Genomic DNA, 20970 nt, shown 5'->3' with positions numbered 1-20970 from the left:
TACAGAAAGTGTGGTGAATATCTTCTAAGGTTGTTCGTATTTGCCTGCATCTCGTGGTCGTGCGGTAGCGTTCTCGCTTCCCATGCCCGGGTTCCCGGTTTCGACTCCCGGCGGGGTCATGGATTTTCTCTGCCTCGTGATGGCTGGGTGTTGTGTGATGTCCTTAGGTTAGGTAGGTTTAAGTAGTTCTAGAGGACTGATGACCATCGATGTTAAGTCCCATAGTGCTCAGAGCCATTTGAACCATTTTTGTTTATATTTGAGTACTGGTCTTCGATGTGTAACTGAAGTGCTTCCATCTGAGTTGAAGTCTGGAATCTTCTTTCACAGACTTACTTCTCTGTAAATGTAATTTAGCAAGAACTTCTTCAACTCCACATTCCATATCTTCAATGCAGAATTCAATTAAGGCCTTCAAATCTTCTCTTTTTCACTGTTTAAGAGTACTGCACTGTTTGAAATTGAGATCTGTAAAGAAAATCCAAACAGCACTTTCTTGTGTTGTGCTAACCTTAACCCTGTTATACAATAATCTAGAAATGGGATGAAGACGGCCTCTTGGAAGTGCTCTTCCGGATCATCCATCCATCAAGTAGTTTGGTCGGTTCTTTTGAATCTTAACCACCTGGGGAACCAAGATTGAAATCTCCTTTTGTTGACAAATTTCAGCTGTTTCTCAAAAACAGTCTTGATAGTTTTGTAGCATCACACCTCAGACTTTAAAGCTCTTGTCTAGTGCCTTCAACTACTTTCATGGCTCCTCTCAAACGTGTTATTGGTTTATTAAGTCACATTTCCACTCAAAAAGTAGTGTTAAATGGATTATACAAAGTTATATTTATTATCATGTGAAGTTAACACGATTAAATTAAAACAATTACTTAATAACACTTCACTCTTCCGAAATATAAGAAAAAAGACTTACCTAGATTCACCACAGATGAACTGAATGCAGTCACTCTAAGTCCTGCAACCACCTTCGTCCTATCAGTATCACGAAAAGTTTCAAAACTTCCACAGACGTATTCATTCTTTATCCGTTTTTAAACAAACAGACACACAAACAGAGACAATGATTTGTCTGTGACCCAACGACACAGCAACAGGGTGTTGTTACGCCATTGAAAATAGATTTAACTTAGGTATTATGTATATCATTGTTACATCACTACGAAATGTACTCTGAGACACTCTAAAACCTGAAGTACTGGAAACCTTCAAACTTTTGGTAACGTCTATGTTTTTAAGCCATGTTTGTTTTATTTCAAGTTTTAGGGACCACAGACGCAATTACTCCGCTCTGTAGATATCGATAGCAGTCGATCGCCACTGGCAATTTGTTTATAGCTTTCGGGTATCACAAGCAATGCCAATCTCAGACCCATAAAAATAATTATCTGTTACATCCATTTAAACTGAACTTAAATCAAAACTCTAAGCAGATTAACGTACACACTAAGACAAGAAAATGGTGCACAACGAAGGAACTACCCGAATGGGACGCAAATAGGTAGATGTGATATTCATGTGCAGACAAACAAATGACTATAGTTTCAGAAAGATTGGACGATTTATTCAAGAGAAAGAGCTTCACAAATTGAGTAAATCAATAACGCGTTGGTTCACCTCTGGGCCCTATGCAAGAAATTATTCCGCTTGGCGTTCATTATTAAAGTTGTAGGATGTCCTCCTGAAGGTTATCGTGTCAAATGCTTTCCAACTGGCTCGTTGGATCGTCAAAATTCCGAAGAGGGCCCTACCCATAATGCTCCAGCGACAATAATTTTGACGATCCAACGCGCCATTTCGCACGATATCAAATGGGTACATAAATGGTTCTTAAGACTATGGGACTTAACATCTGAGGTCATCATTCCCCTAGAAAATAGAACTACTTAAAACTAACTAACCTAAAGACATCAGACACATCCATACCAGAAGCAGGATTCGAACCTGCGACCATAGCGGTCGCGCGGTTCCAGACTGAAGCGCCTAGAACCGCTCGGCCACACCGGCTGGGTACCAAATGGGTCAAATGGCTCCAAGCACTATGGGACTTAACATCTGAGGTCATCAGTCACCTAGACTTAGAACTACTTAAACCTAACTAACCTAAGGACATCACACACACATCCATGCCCGAGGCAGGATTCGAACCTACTACCGTAGCAGCAGCGTGGTTTCGGACTGAAGCGCATAGAACTGCTCAAGCATAGCGGTCGTTGGACACGATATCCCTCAGGACGGTATCCAATCCCCCTATCAATCACTGCCAAGCCGAATAACTGCTTGCATAAATGCCGGAGGGGGGCCAGAGCTTTACTGAATGGCTCAATTTGTGAAGCTCTTTCTCTGGAATAAATCAAGCAGTTTCTGAAATTGTAATCAATTGTTTGTCTGTAAATGTACTTCACATCTGCCGATTTCCGTCCCAATCAAATAACTCCATCACGGTGGGTCGTTTTAGAGTGTATTTACTATATTATAATGTAATAAAATCACTTTTCACATAGTTTCATTTGAATCACTGTTATAAAATCGTATACAAGCTTATTCGATTTGATGTCTTTTGTTGCTAAAAAAGTTTTAATGTTTGTTGGTAAAGCATTTACAGAGGTCATCAGGTGCTGTACTAGTTTCGTAGTTTCTTGATACCTTCTGTGGCCGCCAAAGATGATTAACATCACCTTTTCTACGGCAGAGCTTCGATCTCAGTGGAGTGTGAGGTGCGATGAAAGCAGGAAGGACAACTTTGTCCTCAAGTTGAGGAGGGATGTAAGTCTTCTATAAAGTGATGTAACTTTAGACATGTGTAGGTATAAGTAATCAGCAGCTATAATATAAGTTACACACAGAAGCAACAAGGTTTTGTGAAAGCATAGAGTTGTTAATGTTCAAACACACTCGTTACGCTATTTATTTTTCACTTGACACCCGAGTTTGCCGCATTACTATAGTGCTACAGCTGTTCTGTCCCTGAAGATGGCAGCAGTCTTAAGCACAAGAAATCGACACGAAATACCGACATGTACTGATAACAAGTAGGGAGCCGAAGCTCAACTCATAACCCGACAATTTAAATGTGTGTACATTGGGCGCGCCGCCCGCAAACGCGTGGCTCAGGACAGCGCAGAACGGCGCATAGCAGTGTAAATAGAGCAGAGTACTAGTGGGTGCGGAGCAATGTCCTAGTGTGCACGCGTGCAAGTCAATAACATTCGAAAACGAGAAACTCCCTTAAAATCAAGCAGTACACGAACGAACAATTTCCTTTGAAGTGCCGATACCCCGCGGAAATTTTTTCGTTGTTGCGCGGAGCGGCCGGTGTGAACGTGGCTTCAGAGACATCGTGCAACTTTTCCCTGCAGTCTGACGTTGCAAGAGTTCACCAGGCAAAAATCATATTCATTACAACTAGTAACTGTCATATTTATTAAAAATAACTTCGTGTCTCTGGGGGAGGCTTGGATTCCCTTGGTCTCCCCCTCTCCCACCCCCAATCTATGCCCCTGATGTAGATAGATGTAGACGCCATACGAGGCACTGGTACATAAATAGAGGTACGACAAAATTAGCTGACATGTGAAATGACTTGAGAAGGAAGTTCCTTAGACCTTGTGAGAAGTCTTCCGAAATGCAGCTGTTGTTTTCACGGTTTCCTACCTATGGGTTTCAAAGAGAAGTCACATGTGCGCTACATGAATTTGGAGATTAAGAAAATCATATATTCTCTCAAAAATAAAGCTTATCAGAATATTGGGGGAGACTGGACCACACTGGCCATAGGGGCATGATGGCCAATTCGTATTATTTCGTTAAACTGCCACTAGAATACGTACCTACCAAGGAGGTTGATGGTAACAATACCGTCGTCTTTCCACAAACACGTCGGTGCAGTTTCATTGGCAAACGAGTAAGGGCACTCATTTTACGTTTAATTGTTAGTGAAAGAATAATTTGCTTCCTTGTGTTATTTTGTTCTGTACTCCAAGCTACACCCTTACTAAACAGGGAAGAGGATTGAAGATTATTTTGACATTGTATGCAGCGATATAAGTTTAAAACATTTTCGTAAAGGAACTAAATTAATTACAATATGGCGACGCGGTAAAATATCTCATTTAAACAGGAGCACGCGTGACTACAAGGCCAACCTCCCACGCTGTTCTCTTTTTTGAAAGTAAGTATTCTTATGAATTTTAATAGATCCAATGTTGTCAATGTCTAGATCACATCCAAAGCAATTCTTATGTGAGCAAATTGTATCCCGCATTGATTCTAATCCGGTAACACTTATGCAATGTTTCATTTTTTTTCCTTTGTTCTTCCAAAACTCTTAACTTCTGTTCATATATTCAACTACAACGAGTCTAATATAAATTGAAAATTATTAGTTATGGGACACTGCAGAACACATTTTCACCTATCAATTCTAACTGTATCCTCGAATGCAATGTTTTTTACTCTTCCTCATTCTGCCGTTTTGTTTCTAGAATGGTTCGAAACTATAAAAAGAACTGATAAAATTGTCTCAGGCTCCCAGCCTGTCCAATAATTGCTGCTGCCGTCCTTATATAGCGACACTTCCCTCAGTGAGCACACCGGTGCTCGCTCTAGCGCCATACATGGTACTGTTTCCGTTGCCCAATTGCCTGCGCCAACTTTATCCTTCCGGTGGGCGGGTTCCAAGCTGTGCGTAGTTTCAGGCCACCATGGTCGTTGCGGATGTTCTCAGAAATTTTTACCTCGATCATTTCTTTTACAATGCTGTCCCAAAAACTACACTCCTGGAAATTGAAATAAGAACACCGTGAATTCATTGTCCCAGGAAGGGGAAACTTTATTGACACATTCCTGGGGTCAGATACATCACATGATCACACTGACAGAACCACAGGCACATAGACACAGGCAACAGAGCATGCTCAATGTCGGCACTAGTATAGTGTATATCCACCTTTCCCAGCAATGCAGGCTGCTATTCTCCCATGGAGACGATCGTAGAGATGCTGGATGTAGTCCTGTGGAACGGCTTGCCATGCCATTTCCACCTGGCGCCTCAGTTGGACCAGCGTTCGTGCTGGACGTGCAGACCGCGTGAGACGACGCTTCATCCAGTCCCAAACATGCTAAATGGGGGACAGATCCGGAGATCTTGCTGGCCAGGGTAGTTGACTTACACCTTCTAGAGCACGTTGGGTGGCACTGGATACATGCGGACGTGCATTGTCCTGTTGGAACAGCAAGTTCCCTTGCCGGTCTAGGAATGGTAGAACGATGGGTTCGATGACGGTTTGGATGTACCGTGCACTATTCAGTGTCCCCTCGACGATCACCAGAGGTGTACGGCCAGTGTAGGAGATCGCTCCCCACACCATGATGCCGGGTGTTGGCCCTGTGTGCCTCGGTCGTATGCAGTCCTGATTGTGGCGCTCGCCAAACACGCATACGACCATCATTGGCAACCAATGCAGAAACGACTCTCATCGCTGAAGACGACACGTCTCCATTCGTCCCTTCATTCACGCCTGTCGCGACACCACTGGAGGCGGGCTGCACGATGTTGGGGCGTGAGCGGAAGACGGCCTAACGGTGTGCGGGACCGTAGCCCAGCTTCATGGAGACGGTTGCGAATGGTCCTCGCCGATACCCCAGGAGCAACAGAGTCCCTAATTTGATGGGAAGTGGCGGTGCGGTCCCCTACGGCACTGCGTAGGATCCTACGGTCTTGGCGTGCATCCGTGCGTCGCTGCGGTCCGGTCCCAGGTCGACGGGCACGTGCACCTTTCGCCGACCACTGGCGACAACATCGATGTACTGTGGAGACCTCACGCCCCACGTATTGAGCAATTCGGCGGTACGTCCACCCGGCCTCCCGCATGCCAACCATACGCCCTCGCTCAAAGTCTGTCAACTGCACATAGGTTCACGTCCACGCTGTCGCGGCATGCTACCAGTGTTAAAGACTGCGATGGAGCTCCGTATGCCACGGCAAACTGGCTAACACTGACGGCGGCGGTGCACAAATGCTGCGCAGCTAGCGCCATTCGACGGCCAACACCGCGGTTCCTGGTGTGTCCGTTGTGCCGTGCGTGTGATCATTGCTTGTACAGCCGTCTCGCAGTGTCCGGAGCAAGTATGGTGGGTCTGACACACCAGTGTCAATGTGTTCTTTTTTCCATTTCCAGGAGTGTATTAGTTCGCTTAATAACAAATGTCTCGGCAAATGCAATATGGTGTCCCTTTTCTAAAGCATGTTCTGCTACGGCTGATTTCTCAGGATACTGTGGGAGGAAACATCTCTTGTGTTCCACACGGCGCTGTTCAGTAGCACGTACAGTTTGTCGGACATTAAAAGTGCCAATACCCCCACGGTATTTCGCATACTCCTGGCGTTCTGAGACCTACATCGTCTTTCACAACCCTCATTAGTTGTCGAATTGTACCTAGGGCCCTGAAGACTGAATCGATTTTATGCCACTTTAAGATCCGGTAATCTTTCCTGTTATTGAAAATGTGAACGGCAAAAACTCGAGCTTCTTCGTGTCCTCCTCGGCGGCCTTCTGCTTACATTTCTTCGCTAAGATGGACTGATTGTTGTAACCGTTTTTCTTGAGTACCGTTCGGAAGTGCGTCAGTTCCTTCGCAAGGTTTTCAAATTCCAAAATTTTTGAGGTGATGTGCTCTTCAATAGTACCCCCCCCCCCCCAAGCAATTGTGATATCCTTACTAAATCACAATTTGGTTGTCAGGAGAGTTGATCAACTGAGAATACTGTTTACTCGTTCACTCAACAAATTTTAAGCATTATATAAGAAAGTAATGCTGGAGAGCTTTTTTCTGTGACCTATTTAAGTCATTTGACTGTGGATCACAACATCCTCCTACATAACTTGAGGTTTTATGGAATTGAGTGAATCGTCAAACAGTTAGTGATATCTTATCTAACCAAAACAATGCAAAAAAGTTGTATTTAATTATTCAACTGATGTAAGCAGGAGAGATTCTTCTAACTGGACACAAATCATTTATGGGGTTCCACAAGGCTATATCTTAGGATCAATATTGTTTCTCATATATGTAAATGGATTGCCACCAAACACACAACAAGCAGCATTAGTTTGTTTTGAAGATGATAGTAGTATTATAGTTAATCCAACATACATCGAACAACAAAAGAAAAGAAATAGTAAATTAAGCCCTGAAATGAATTATTTGTGGTTTTCTGCAAATGGTTTTACTCTCAGTTTCAAGAACACAAAACAAAATCAGTTCTGCACATCTACAGGTCCTAAACCAGCTACCAATGTAATACATAGCGAGGAAACAATAACTAGAATACTAACTTCAAAAATTTTTGTTGTCCACATTGATGAGAATTTAAACTGGAAAAAATTCTTTAATTTCAAAACAATTCGTTCAGACACATTTACAGTTCGAATCACTGCAAATATTACGGTGAGAGAGAGACCAATAAGTTAACATATTTCACAAATTCCCATTCAGTGGTGTCCTATGGAATAACGTTCTACGGTTACTCAGCTCGAAGAAAGAAAATTTTCATTACTGAAACACGTGCTCTAAGAATTATTTGTGGTTCTCACCAACGATCATATTGTAGTCATATATTTAAGGAGTTAGTTAAAAAGAAAAAACGATGGACATGATTACAATATCAGAAAAAAGGACATTCATTATCCAAAATTAATGTTTACTTTGGCCTAAAAACGTATACATAATGGTGCCACTAAAATTTTTGGTCATCTACCTAACGATATGGGCAACAAAGTTAACTTTGAAACCGAATTGAAAAAGTTTCTCCTTGACAGCTCCTTCTTTTCCGTAGATGGATTTCTACTTGAGGGATATACTAATTTTTATCCACGTGAAGAAAAATGATCAGCCTGTAGCCATATTTCCAAATGAATGTATAATATGAATGTAAAATGACTGGTTCCACATCATTATGATAAATCATACAAATGATCCACGGAACTTGAAACTAGCTAAGTAACTAACTGACTGACAGACTGACTGATCGACAGTGGGAAAACCGGAAAACAAGAGTACCAAAGCGATTCAGACGTCTTAAGAAGGATGCATGAAATTAGGTGGAATGATAAGATAATAAATGAGGAAGTTCTCTGCTGAATCGACTAGGAAATGAATATGTGGAAAACACTAACTGTACGAAGGGACAGGATGAGAGGATATGTGTTAAGTAATAAGGGAACAGATCCACGATACTAGAATGAGCCAAAGACGGCAAAACTGTGGGGGAAGACAAAGAGTGGAATACATCCCACACAAAATATTCGAGGGAGTATCTGCTACTCTGAAATGAAGAGAGAGGCATGGGACATGACGGGCCGCATCAAATCAGTCCGAAAAAAGGAGGAAGTTGTTATCGATCTTAGTCTCAAAAAAGAAAGTAACGCCTTCAACGACTCCTAGGGATCTATTGATAAACGTGGCGGGGTTTCAGATTAAGTGATTGAAGTGTCTCAAGAACTGTCTAATCCATGTCATGGATTACAGTTATTACCTTTCTCACACCAGCGCCTTGCTGACTCCTTATTTATTTCTGTTGGTGACCGGAAGATGCATGTAGCGTGGAAGTTTCACGAGCGTTGCTGTAGTTGTATGGACCCAATATAATCATAACAATTCAATTGTACATTGAGAGGTCCCTGCTTGGACTCTCTCACAGAAATAAACTCAGTTTGAGTAGAAAATGTAATGACAACCACAAAAGTAAACTCAGTTAGAACAGAAAATGTAATAGAAAACTCAAGGAAGACAAAACCAATGGTCACTCGTATATTGTAGAGCGATTGTAATTATCATCATGTGAATAATGTTCATCGAGGTTCCAAGTAACACGTGGGTTCGATCTTATAGCCCAGGGAATGTCACGTACCTTACATGAATTAGCCTGTCTTATTAGCGTTGTGAGTAGCGACGGCAATATTCCATTCTTGGACAGTTTCTCTTAGTTAAGCAATACGTGCGGCTTCACTGCAGGAACAGACCCAACTCGGTAGTTTGCTTAAGGAACCCTCTTAGCGTTCGAGTCTGAAAGGAGCTGGACTTCGAGGTAAGGTACCTAAGGTACCGCGCTGTGCAGAAGGGACCGAATTTTGGTCGCTCTGGGGATATCCGCCGTCTTGGAGGCGAGCATAAAGGGGGCCCTCTAAGCAATGTGTAGCTGCTCGTTAGTGTGCGGAGCTTTCGATCAGACCTCTGCTAAATTAGAATCGCGAAATGAATCTCACCTCGGAATTTCGTAACGAAGTCCAGGTAGCGTTCGAATGTGCTGCATTACTTGTAACTTGTTGCACCATACTAATCGTGATGCATGAAATAAAATCCGGTGTGCAGTAAATGTATGACTCTAGCACACAAGTACTAGCATGAATGTGAATACGACCAGTCCCCATCCATTACCTGAGTAAATTACCCGTTGGCTTATAATTGTAAAGGCACCCATAAGACTGACGTTATTATTGAGATGTTAAATGTTGCAATCAGTAAAATAAATTAATCTTTAACTCATTAGTTTGCTATTATTCCAAACAATTAAAATAGGATCCCGTATTTATAATAAGAATGAAAATCAGAGAAGTAATTATCAGAGAAAGTTAAAATGATAAATAAGCTAGGAGCGTTAGAAGGAGAACCTTGTATTAACCTTACATATGACCCGGAATCTTTGTACTTGTTCCATTAACAAAGATATTTCCTTGAAACGAACGTTCCCCGTAAATATGTAAAGGAATCTTTTAACATATATCTGTGTATGTATACTATTAGCAATTCTTATCTTGTTGAACAAATTCTCTCTGTAGATGTACCGGATGCGTTCTGTTTGAAGCTTTCCCGACGTAATAACTATTTTAATGATGCTCGCAGGTACCGCTGAATATTGCTGTAGCAAATTAAGGTTATGAGAAGCTACCCAATAGAAATGTGATGCAGGAAGTGCAACAACATCCGACACTGTGTTTCAAACAGAAAACCCTTAAAATACATCACCCCGTATACTTACTTAAATTACATCTCAGTCTACCTTATTCCTTCTGAGCCACAACAAAGCTCTAGTAAGTAGTAATATTAAGTGGTGCGCTAATTGAGTAATGCTGTTTTGCAGCAATCTGTGCTAGGTACGGCATGCAGTTTGTAATGAATATGGAGTCTAAAGCTGCGTGTGGTGCGGGCGTGAGCAGTATGCGTGACTGCTAAGGCCCGCACTGTTTGCTTTCCAGTAACAAGCGTCGGGCGAGCAAGCTCCGTTACTAATTGGTTTCTGCGGGCTCCCTTTGATGTGCAGGAAGGCTGCCCCGCTCTCACTGCCGCTTCAGCGTCAAAAGCACTTCGTCGCCCACCGTTAGCGAGAACCTTGTCAGCTAGCGGATTTGTTTAAATCCTCCGGGCTCAGAACAAAATGCTGAAACGAGATACCGTGGCGGCAGAGGTCATTTCTATTCAGGATCCACCACAGTATTATGATCTGAGCTGTGAGCATAAAATGTTAAAATACAGAAAACTGCTCCGTCATGAACAGGAACGTTATTTTCTTTACTGCTCACTTAGAGCTGTTTGCTATGAAGTAATACTGTCTAGGGCGAACAGATAACTAAATATGTATTTTCTACTAAAGGTAGTAAAATTAATGAAAGCAAAATATATTAGGATAAAAAATAGATTTCAAGAATAAATAAATCTTAAAAGAAAACGAAAAAGACGGTTAATTTGGAAGCACAAAACATCGTTAAACTATAACAACTTAAGGAAATCAGAGAAATTTCACAGATTTTGCTGATTTTCGTCAGACCCTTAAGGAAAAGCTCGCTCGATATCTAAAATGAGCTGTTTTTTTTTTTTCAAAAATCGACGGGAAACATCGTGTTAAAAAAATACGAGAATCATGACATATTATGACACTCTTACAGTTATGTTTAAATTTCTAGTTAAAATATTTGAATTGGCATATTCACTATAGCAGAATGAGGATTTCACACGAAGAGAACAACTGCGTCACTGACACATGAAACCATTTTAGAATGGCGAAGCCAAGGAAAATAAAGAATAATGCCAGATTTAGTGGAACTGTGAGAACTCAAAAATTATGGAAGTTTCTTTTTAGAACAGTAGAAAAGAGGATATAAACATAGAAAATCGGAAAATACCATTCAGATGCAGACTGCTCAATACCGAAATAACTGTATTTTCTAATCGAGAGAAGTATCATATTAAGCAGCAACATATGGACATTATCCTATAATTTTAGAAGTTTAGTCATAGTAAATTAAATACAGTTTTAAGAATGTCAGTATGGTTTTAGAGAAGACAATTATTAAATTGGACAAATAATAATGAAAACCTGAGAATTCCCGTTAGAATTTGGGACAGAATCACACAGAATAAAATGTAATAATATCAATTAATATTTCAGAAATAACGTTTAACTAAATATGGAAACAATAAAAAAGTTAATACATTACTGTAGGTTAAAAACAGTTTATAAAACCATAATAAGTTTAATATTTAGTGAATCACTCACAGGAAAATTATCTTAGCTATTCGAAATAAACGGTAAAATGTAAAAGGAGATTGCATATTATTTTGAATATTCAACTCTGTTTTTCAATAAATAATAAAATAATATCAGCCACTACAAGAATAATTTTAATTGTTAGGGAAATAAACTGTTTGTGATAATGTAAACTACTTCACAAAATTTCCCAGAATCAGTTGTAGCAGCATCATATATAAATTTTTGACACAGTTTAGCGAATAGACATCACTGAAAATTTATTCAGAATGTTAGGAAAGATTTGAAAATTGAAAGAAACATATGAAAAGAAGTGAAAACTGCAAAAGATAGTGTAGTAATTAGAGATATTGCCTGTACTGCAAAAAAGAACATAAAACAATGATTATGAATAACAGGAAAATGTAAAAATGTTTGGTTAAGCCACAGCTATTTATCATACAATTTTCCTTTCTATAATTACTGAACAAAGGGAATGTATAATAAGTCCTTAACTGAATGAGAATTTCACTCTGCAGTGGAGTGTGCACTGATACGAAACTTCCTTGCAGATTAAAACTGTGTGCCAGACCGAGCCTCGAACTCGGGACCTTTGCCTTAGCAGGCAAAGTAGAAGATAAGGTACTGGCAGTAGTAAAGCTGTGAGGACGGGGCGTGAGTCGTGCTTGGGTAGCTCAGTTGGTAGAGCACTTCCCGCGAAAGGCAAAAGTCCCGAGTCCGAGTCTCAATCCGGCACACAGTTTTAATCTGCCAGGAAGTTTCAAGTCCCTAACTGTCATCTTTACATATATGTACCCATGAAGCATGTACAATAGGAAAAAGATAGCAGAAATAAGAATCACAGTAGATAAAACTCATGAGTGCTCTGTAAGCAAACGGTATTTGATGAACAGAAATTCATGACAGTATTAAATATCTGCTGTAGATGTAAAATGAAAATTGAAGATATTGGAACTTCAACATAAAAAAATAGTAAATAGAGTAACAAAAAACTTGTAGTTATAAGCAAGGAAACGAAATACACTTTGACTCACAGTTATCAAACAACTTTTGAAAGTAAATTATTCATTTATCAGAAAAAGATGTTGTTACCACTAAAACAATAAATTTGAAAATATGTCGTTATAGAAAAACAAGAAATCTGGAATGAAGGTAGATACTGATGAAATTGGGAGAAGAAAGAATAATCCTAGCAAAATAGAAAACAGAGAAAGACGAGGAAATTTAAATTAGTTCAGTTCAACAATGGTAAGATTTAATAACAATAATGATGGTGATCATGATGATGGTAATCATAAACTGCTCGAAAACAAAGAGAAATTCATGATTTGTGAAATTCACTTATAAATTTTCCACCATAGATACACTGATTTTGTAGGAGTGTGTAACATATGTCATACCTACTTCTTCAGTAGGGAGTTTGGGAGGTATAGGAGCGGTATGCTGGACAGCTAGGGCAGGACAGCATGAGAAATATGTGGTGTTGTGATATCCCCTTGAAACCTATCGTCACAGGGACCTCAAAGATACGGTACAGGATTCAGATTTAATATGTCAAAAATGTAGTGCCTGCTGCTCAAATCATCAGCTATATGAACCAGTGGTGACGCACATAGAGAAGCAATTACGATTTTCAGCGGTACAGTGCAGCACAAATACTGCTTCGCATGCACTACAATTACTTTTAATAACTTTAAACTCCCTGCTGCATTACGTCTATAAGTTTTGTGCTTAATTCGCTCATTTATCAGCAGCACATATCGCAATATAAACCCTTGAATGCCTCGCATGTTGCTGCGCCAAATCACCAGTGCTTTCCACTAATAACAACCATATAGAATACGTCTTCAACCTGATAATGATGGTTGACCTTCTAAAAGTGTATGGATAAAATAAAACATCATGGCTGACACAGAATTACACTACTGGCCATTAAAATTGCTACACCAAGAACAAATGCAGATAATAAACGGGTATTCATTCGACAAATATATTATACTAGAACTGACATGTGATTATATTTTCACGGAGTTTGGGGAGCATAGATCCTGAGAAATCAGTGCCCAGAACAACCACCTCTGTCCGTAATAACGGCCTTGATTCGCCTGGGCATTGAGTCAAACAGAGCTTGGATGGCATGTACAGCCCATGCAGCTTCAACACGATACCACAGTTCATCAAGAGTAGTGACTGGCTTGTTGTGACGAGCCAGTTGCTCGCCCACCATTGACCAGACTTTTTCAGTTGGTGAGAGATCTGGAGAATGTGATGGCCAGGGCAGCAGTCGACCATTTTCTGTATCCAGAAAGGCCCGTACCGGACCTGCAACATGACGTCGTGCATTATCCTGCTGAAATGTAGGGTTTCGCAGGGATAGAATGAAGGGGAGAGCCACAGGTCGTAACACATCTGAAATGTAACGCCCACTGTTCAAAGTGCCGTCAATGCGAACAAGAGGTGACCGAGACGTGTAATCAATGGCACACCATACCATCACGCATGGAAATACGCCGGTATGGCGATGACGAATACACGCTTCCAATGTGCGTTCACCTCAATGTCGTCAAACACGGATGCGACCATGATGATACTGTAAACAGAACCTGGATTCATCCGAAAAAATGACGTTTTGCCATTCTGCACCCAGGTTCGTCGTTGAATACACCATCGCAGATGCTCCTGTCTGTGATGCAGCGTCAAAGGTAACCGCAGCAATGGTCTCCGAGCTGATAGTTCATGCTGCTGCAAACTGTTCGTGCAGATGGTTGTTGTCTTGCAAACGTCCCCATCTGTTGACTCAGGGATCGAGATGTGGCTGCACGATCCGTTTCAGCCATGCGGATAAGATGCCTGTCATCTCGTCTGCTAGTGATACGAGGCCGTTGGGATCCATCACGGCGTTCCGTATTAACCTCCTGAACCCACAGATTCCATATTCTGCTAACAGTCATTGGATTTCGACCAACGCGAGCAGCAATGTCGCGATACGATGAACCGCAGTCGCGATAGGCTACAATCCGACCCTTATCAAAGTCGGAAACGTGATGGTACACGTTTCTCCTCCTTATACGAGGCATCACAACAACGTTTCACCAGGCAACGCCGGTCAACTGTTGTTTGTGGATAAGAAATCGGTTGGAAACTTTCCTCATGTCAGCACGTTGTAGGTTGCGCCACCGTCGCCAACCTTGTGCGAATGCTCTGAAAAGCTAATCATTTGCATATCACAACATATTCTTCCTGACAGTTAAATTTCGCGTCTGTAGCACGTCATCTTCGTGGCGTAGCAATTTTAATGGCCAGTAGTGTATATGTTTTCTCATTTTAATTAACAGTCGCAGCCCTCAAAAAATTACATTATGGATTTCATTGGTATAGATCCAACCTTTTAATTTGCAGAGACACGAATAGGACTGGTAAATAAATGTAGCTGGCACAGTATGACTCAATAATTCGTAGAGAGAGTGCAAACAGCGGTTGCTTTGAAACTACACGTTACTAAGGCCGTTTGTTAATGGAAAAGATTAGAATGTGCATCGTCGAATTAAGTAATTTCCACAAAGAGTGAAGCACATTTACTTATTACAAACCAATCACACGATCATTTTGAGAATATGTGCATATTAAAAGTGTGAACAGCACAGAATTATGAAAGTATTGGAAGCCATGTAGACGTTAATGCAGTGAAAGGTATGAGGTACACAACAGTAATTTTATAAGGCGATCAAATATTTTCCTTTTGAGGACGTTGCTGGTTGCTGCAGCGAGTATGCAACGTAGCTGCTGCTTCATGATAACACACTTACCCATATCACAAATGATGTAGCGCAGAAGTTACACCAACTCAAGTGGGAGACACTCGAGCTTTCGCCCTGTAGTCTCGATCTCTTCCAATATGGTTATCACTCCTTCAGTGATTTAAAAAAGGCCTTGGAGGATCAACGATTCCTGTCGGACGAGGATCTGCAGCAGACAGCTGCAGCTCCACGCACCAGGACACGGTGCTTTACCAAATGACTGAGTCGGTGGGATGGTTGCGTCAGTGCTTGCGGCGACTTCGACTATGCATATCTATTTCGGACTGTACAGCCTAGAAACGGAAACTTTTTGGTGGCCCCTTACAACTTGGCTGTAAAGAAGCCGAACAGTAAAAAGCAAGCAGTGCGTTATCATTCGTAGCCAAAAAAGATAATACTGTGGACAGTATAATGCAGGAATGTGACCAGAAGCATTTGTGTTGCAGATGGGACACGAGAGCCGCTCGGGCAGCATCACATTCGACAAGATAATCAGAGAAGATATTACTGCGCACAATATAACGTAAAAATGTGACCAGAAGCGTTTTTGTTGCAGATGGAACATGAGGGCCTTACGGGTAACATCATGTTCGACAGCATGGGGACTAGAGTCGGATTCACACTGGAGGCCGTCGAGTTATCCGCTGCAGGCTTCAAGCGCATTGGCACATGGACACCAGAAAACGGCTTCTCCTCCGCCAGGACAGAAAAGGAAACCATCGATGATACTCTACACAAAATTTATGGCCGCCATCTGATTGTCGCTTCCAGACTGGTGAGTACGAAGACACTTCGTCACTCATTTGTTGTCACATACAGCGAGAAAAATTTTAGTATAGGAGAGAATAGCCGTCTCAGTAGACGAAACCTCTAAGGAATGCCGTGGATTAGCACTAGACTCGGAGGTAATCGTTTCACACCCTGGAGGTCACAGGATTTTCATCGCCACTACTTTCTCGGATAAGAGAGGAGGTTGTGGCGTCATCTTACCTTTTCGTCAAAAAATGGTTCAAATGGCTCTGAGCACTATGGTATTCAACATCTGAGATCATCAGTCCCCTAGAACGTAGAACTACTTAAACCTAACTAACCTAAGGACACCACACACAGCCATGCCCAAGGCAGGAATCCAACCTGCGACCGTGGCGGTCGCGCGGTTCCAGACTGAAACGCCTAGAACCGCTCGGCCACACTGGCAGGCCCTTATCGTCAGACTGTGTGTTATAGTACTCAGTAAAGTTCCAAATATCACCTCAATTTTCATATGACATTGTTGGTGGTCATCCGGCGTTGCTGGTGATCATCATTATGGCAAATAGGGACGGCAGCTTCGGCAAAAAGAATAGACTGTGCTTCGCTATAAGCCTTGTTTCTGATCATTATCAGCAGCCCACTTTGGATGATACACTCTATGCACAATCATCTTAGTCATCTTGGACTAACCGCATATATTCAATATGCAAGCTGCCAACTTATTAGCCACACAAAATAATTACCAAGAAAAATTATCGATACTGAATTTAAAAATGCTCCTAGAGGAAATCGATAGTCCTGCACATGTTCTCCACAGGTGTACATATGGCAGGTTGTTTCTTCGTTATCATAGTCTGTTAGTGTCGACAGAAAGACTGCTTGTATACCATTAAAAATCACAGTTGCAGCCTCGTGTATCTATCTTTTGAATATTGTACACCCTATATAAATCGCAATGACAGATTTGATAGACTACCCAGTTACTAAGTAACAGAAAAACTTTTACTTCGTCAGCGATGATTCCTACCAATTTGTCACGGTTGAGTCTTTAAATTCAACAGATGTCATACTAATGTTAAGAGATAGTTATATGACCAGCACGTACTTTACATTCAGAGCAACTGAGCCGGAGGTAGCTGTCCTGCCTCCACAACGATTCGAGTGGTTTCGCGTGGTTCTAGTATGGGATGTCGTCGAATGCTGTTCTGGCCATCGTGTAACAGTCGAGCTTGGGCTGGCAAAATGCGCAGTATCAACGGATTCGATATCCGCCGGGTTGTGGGTGCCCAACATCCAAGTCGTTCCACATCATAAGTCGTGCACGCACTGGGCTATTGGTGTGTCACTATGTCGAGCGTGCGCTGTGAGAAGCTCGATACGAGAAAAGCGCAACAAACAGAGCCTGCTGTCGTGGAAATGAATGTGTTGAACGCAGTGGTCGACTTCGAGTATCGCTGATCGTAACTGCGGATAGATAGTTTACAATGCAACGAGTCACTTACAGTACCAGTGAGGGATGACAACAGTCGTTGACCAGCCATACAATATGAAACTCGTTGTGGGGTACAAAACCACTATCCTACCCCTCATTCGTACATACTTTAACTGAGCCTCGAAGGGGACAAGACATTAGCATGGATAACGCAACACTACTATTGAACACACAAAGCACAGAAAAAGTTCAGTCGGACTGATGCCCAGTGCACATCAATACTGATCGACAGCGAGGTACGAGTAGGTGAAATTAGCTTCAGACCATTCATCCCGTTCATTAACAGGACACCATTCAGAGACGCGCTGGAGAAGTTCTCGAAAGAAACGTACTGCTTCTCCACCTACAGTACGACCACAGGGCACCCGCCAGAAGGAATATTTGTCACCCTTCATTTCTTAATGATTTTATATGCAGTCCATGGTCAGAAGGATGTTTTTATATCCCCAACGTCACTTCATCTAAATCCTCTTGAGCACATCTGGGATGCCATCTAGCAAGATTTTCACATTAGGGACCCACATTCGATCAATGACTATGAGTTGTGGGTGGCACCAGAACCGACATGGGTCACGATAGCTCCCCTAATACTTTGAGTATCCCGTGTTCATTCTGCGACATATCCCGGCCTTCATCACGGAAATACACGGTATTGCAAGCCACAGGATAAGCGTCTATAATTCAGTTTCTTAGAGGTACATTTATCTCACAGTTCCTGGGAAATGCTGTGTATCATCACCTACAAAGTGGCTGAACGTTAGCAGTATTTGTTAATGGAGATATTTTATAAATATTTAGAAACAACTATAAACACAAGGACAATGTAATAAGAAAGTGGATCTACTGTGGTTTTAATGGCGTATTTTATTCGCCATTGTACATTTAGAAACTCAGTTTCATCTTCAGTGCTTCAGATAGCTTAAACACAGTAGACAGACTTCATTATTAAGTTCTCCATTCTTTTAATTGCTTTGGTTTTGTCAACAGTAGCTGCTACAGCTGCCATAAAATTACAAATCACTCTATTCACAATAATATGACTTGTTTCAGGGTCCTCCTTACTTGCGTGAAAAGCCAAAGAAGGTCCCACCTCGAATAGGAAACGACCGTTATGAGGGATATTCGATGGATCTAATCACACAAATCTCAGAGATACTGAATTTCACCTTCGAATTCCAACTGGTGTCAGATGGCGAGTACGGAACTTACAATCCACGTACCCAGAGATGGAATGGGCTCATTGGAGAACTCATTTCCAGGGTAAGTTACCAGCTTTATTTCCCCAACACTGTAAATATTACATTGGCTTCAAATAGATGAGTAATGTGTTAATACATGCAGTATCCCAAAATCATTTCTTCTCCTTCTTCCCTCAAATTTTGATGAAATATTCCCTCACTTTCCCATTATGTATATACTATTTTGAAAAGTAAGAGTAAACAAAATCCAAATTTTAAAAAAATCTGCATGAGGTAAACCTAAAAGCAGGGTCTTAGTCATGTAATAGATTTTGTATCAGCTATGGCGAACAAGAAAAGCTTAGACAGGTTCACGAGATAAAAGGGGGGCAGGACTGCTCATGGATTTCCTTTTTATTTCCAAACAATAGGAGTGCAATGCTGAGTGAAACGGTAAGTAACTTTTCTTATTAAACCCACTAAAATGAAAAATATCTTTTGACGCAAGCAATTCATAACGCTTTCGTTTCGTTGCGGCCGTGTAATGATGACTAAAGTCACATTTTAATCATTTAATTGTTTATATATTTCATCAACCTGCTAGAGAAGCAATATTCTGGGACGTGGTCTAACAAGGAGCGCAGGAAAGGTGGTATGAGCTTACGACGATAGCAAGAAGAAGATTACGTATGAAAAAAGTGGCTGTTTATTATTTTCATCACATAATGGTCCCTCAACAAACAATGAAATAATTTACCAATAAATTAATTTAAATCGATCCCTTAACATATACGGCGAGTGGGAAGAGTCTCCAACAACATAGTAATTTTGCATCACGACTCATTTAAACATTAACACAAAGAAAACTATGGGATTTCTAGTTAATCAAACCACTACAAGAAAACTTAATTCAAACGGCGGCGCTTCAGTCTGGAACCACGCGACCGCTACGGTCGCAGGTTCGAATCCTGCCTCGGGCATGGATGTGTGTGATGTCCTTAGGTTAGTTTGGTTTAAGTAGTTCTAAGTTCTAGGGGACTGATGACCTCAGATGTTAAGTCCCATAGTGCTCAGAGCCATTTTTTTTCAAGCAGCGGTAGGGGAGGGGGGGGGGGAGAGGCATAACGCGACCGTCGGGATCTATTATTTAATTATGTTGCGTTGTTAAGAAAATGGCCGTGAATGTATCAGACTACCCAACGGCGTCTTATAACGAAATTTCAAGTATACGCAGTAATTATATTTCGCTTTTAAGTAAACTGTTTGATAATATTAAATTAGGAAGAAAGAAAAGATTCACGATATTGCAAGGCTGACGTACGTTTGTTAATGTTGTAACATACTGCAGTTCTGTATCGCATAGTAACCTAGAGTCATAACAAATGTGATAACCAGACACACACACATACATACAAACTATACTACTAATATGAACTAATCAACCCAGATATTTATATGGACAGTGAAGTTAATAAATCAGTTATAAGAGACTATCAAAAATATTATGTTTGAAGGCGTTGCTGCCGCGTATATGCAACGTAGCGCGATTCCGATACGGGTATATAAGCACAAACATGAAGGCAAGTGCAAGGATTAGTGTGGCATTCATGACTTTACGACGCGCGTGTCGTAAACGCAGATGATTGAACTGTGGCGACATTATGCCTCGAAACAGGACCAACGTGATGTAATTGTGTTCTTGGTTGTCAAAGGGCAAATACCGGTAGACATCCGTTGAAGAACGAAGAATGTTTGTGAGGTAGCATATCTGTAGAAAACCAGCGTTGTGGAATGGTGCGCCAAGGGTTGTTGCTGCTTCATGATAACACACATCAATATGTCGCAGATATCGTGACGCAGAAGTTACGCCAACTCAAGTGCGAGACGCTCGAGCGTCCTGATTCCTCCCCATGCGAGTACCACACCTACAGCCCCATAAAAAAAGACCTTGAAAGGTCGATGATTCCTGTCTGAGGAAGATGTGCAGCAGGTAGTTACGGATGTCTTCACGTATCAAAACACGGTGTTTACCAAGCTGGTGCATCGGTGAGATGATCGCCTCAATGCTCACGGCAATTTCACCTGGTTGTCATACCGATTCTGGATTGCAAGGCCGTCAAACGGAAACTTTTGGATCGCACTTTGTAATTCACTGTAATGATGGAACATTACGTTTTTAAAGAAACTTTATACTAT

General features: G+C 41.4%; 1 protein-coding gene across 1 annotated transcript in view; it reads left to right on the top strand.

Moving 5' to 3' along the window:
• The window catches only part of LOC126298247 (glutamate receptor ionotropic, kainate 2-like), a 415381-nt gene that overhangs the window by 167398 nt on the left and 227013 nt on the right, over positions 1-20970 (top strand). Inside the window, exons 7-8 of the mRNA XM_049989551.1 lie at positions 15908-16126; positions 18647-18856. Of these exons, the coding sequence (XP_049845508.1) occupies positions 15908-16126; positions 18647-18856 (429 nt within the window). The remainder of the gene's footprint in view (positions 1-15907; positions 16127-18646; positions 18857-20970) is intronic.

Source organism: Schistocerca gregaria, chromosome X (genome assembly GCF_023897955.1).
Source record: "Schistocerca gregaria isolate iqSchGreg1 chromosome X, iqSchGreg1.2, whole genome shotgun sequence".
Lineage (NCBI taxonomy): Eukaryota > Metazoa > Arthropoda > Insecta > Orthoptera > Acrididae > Schistocerca > Schistocerca gregaria.
The sequence above is the reverse complement of the archived record's forward strand: the minus strand, read 5'-3'. Positions and strand labels throughout refer to the sequence as shown.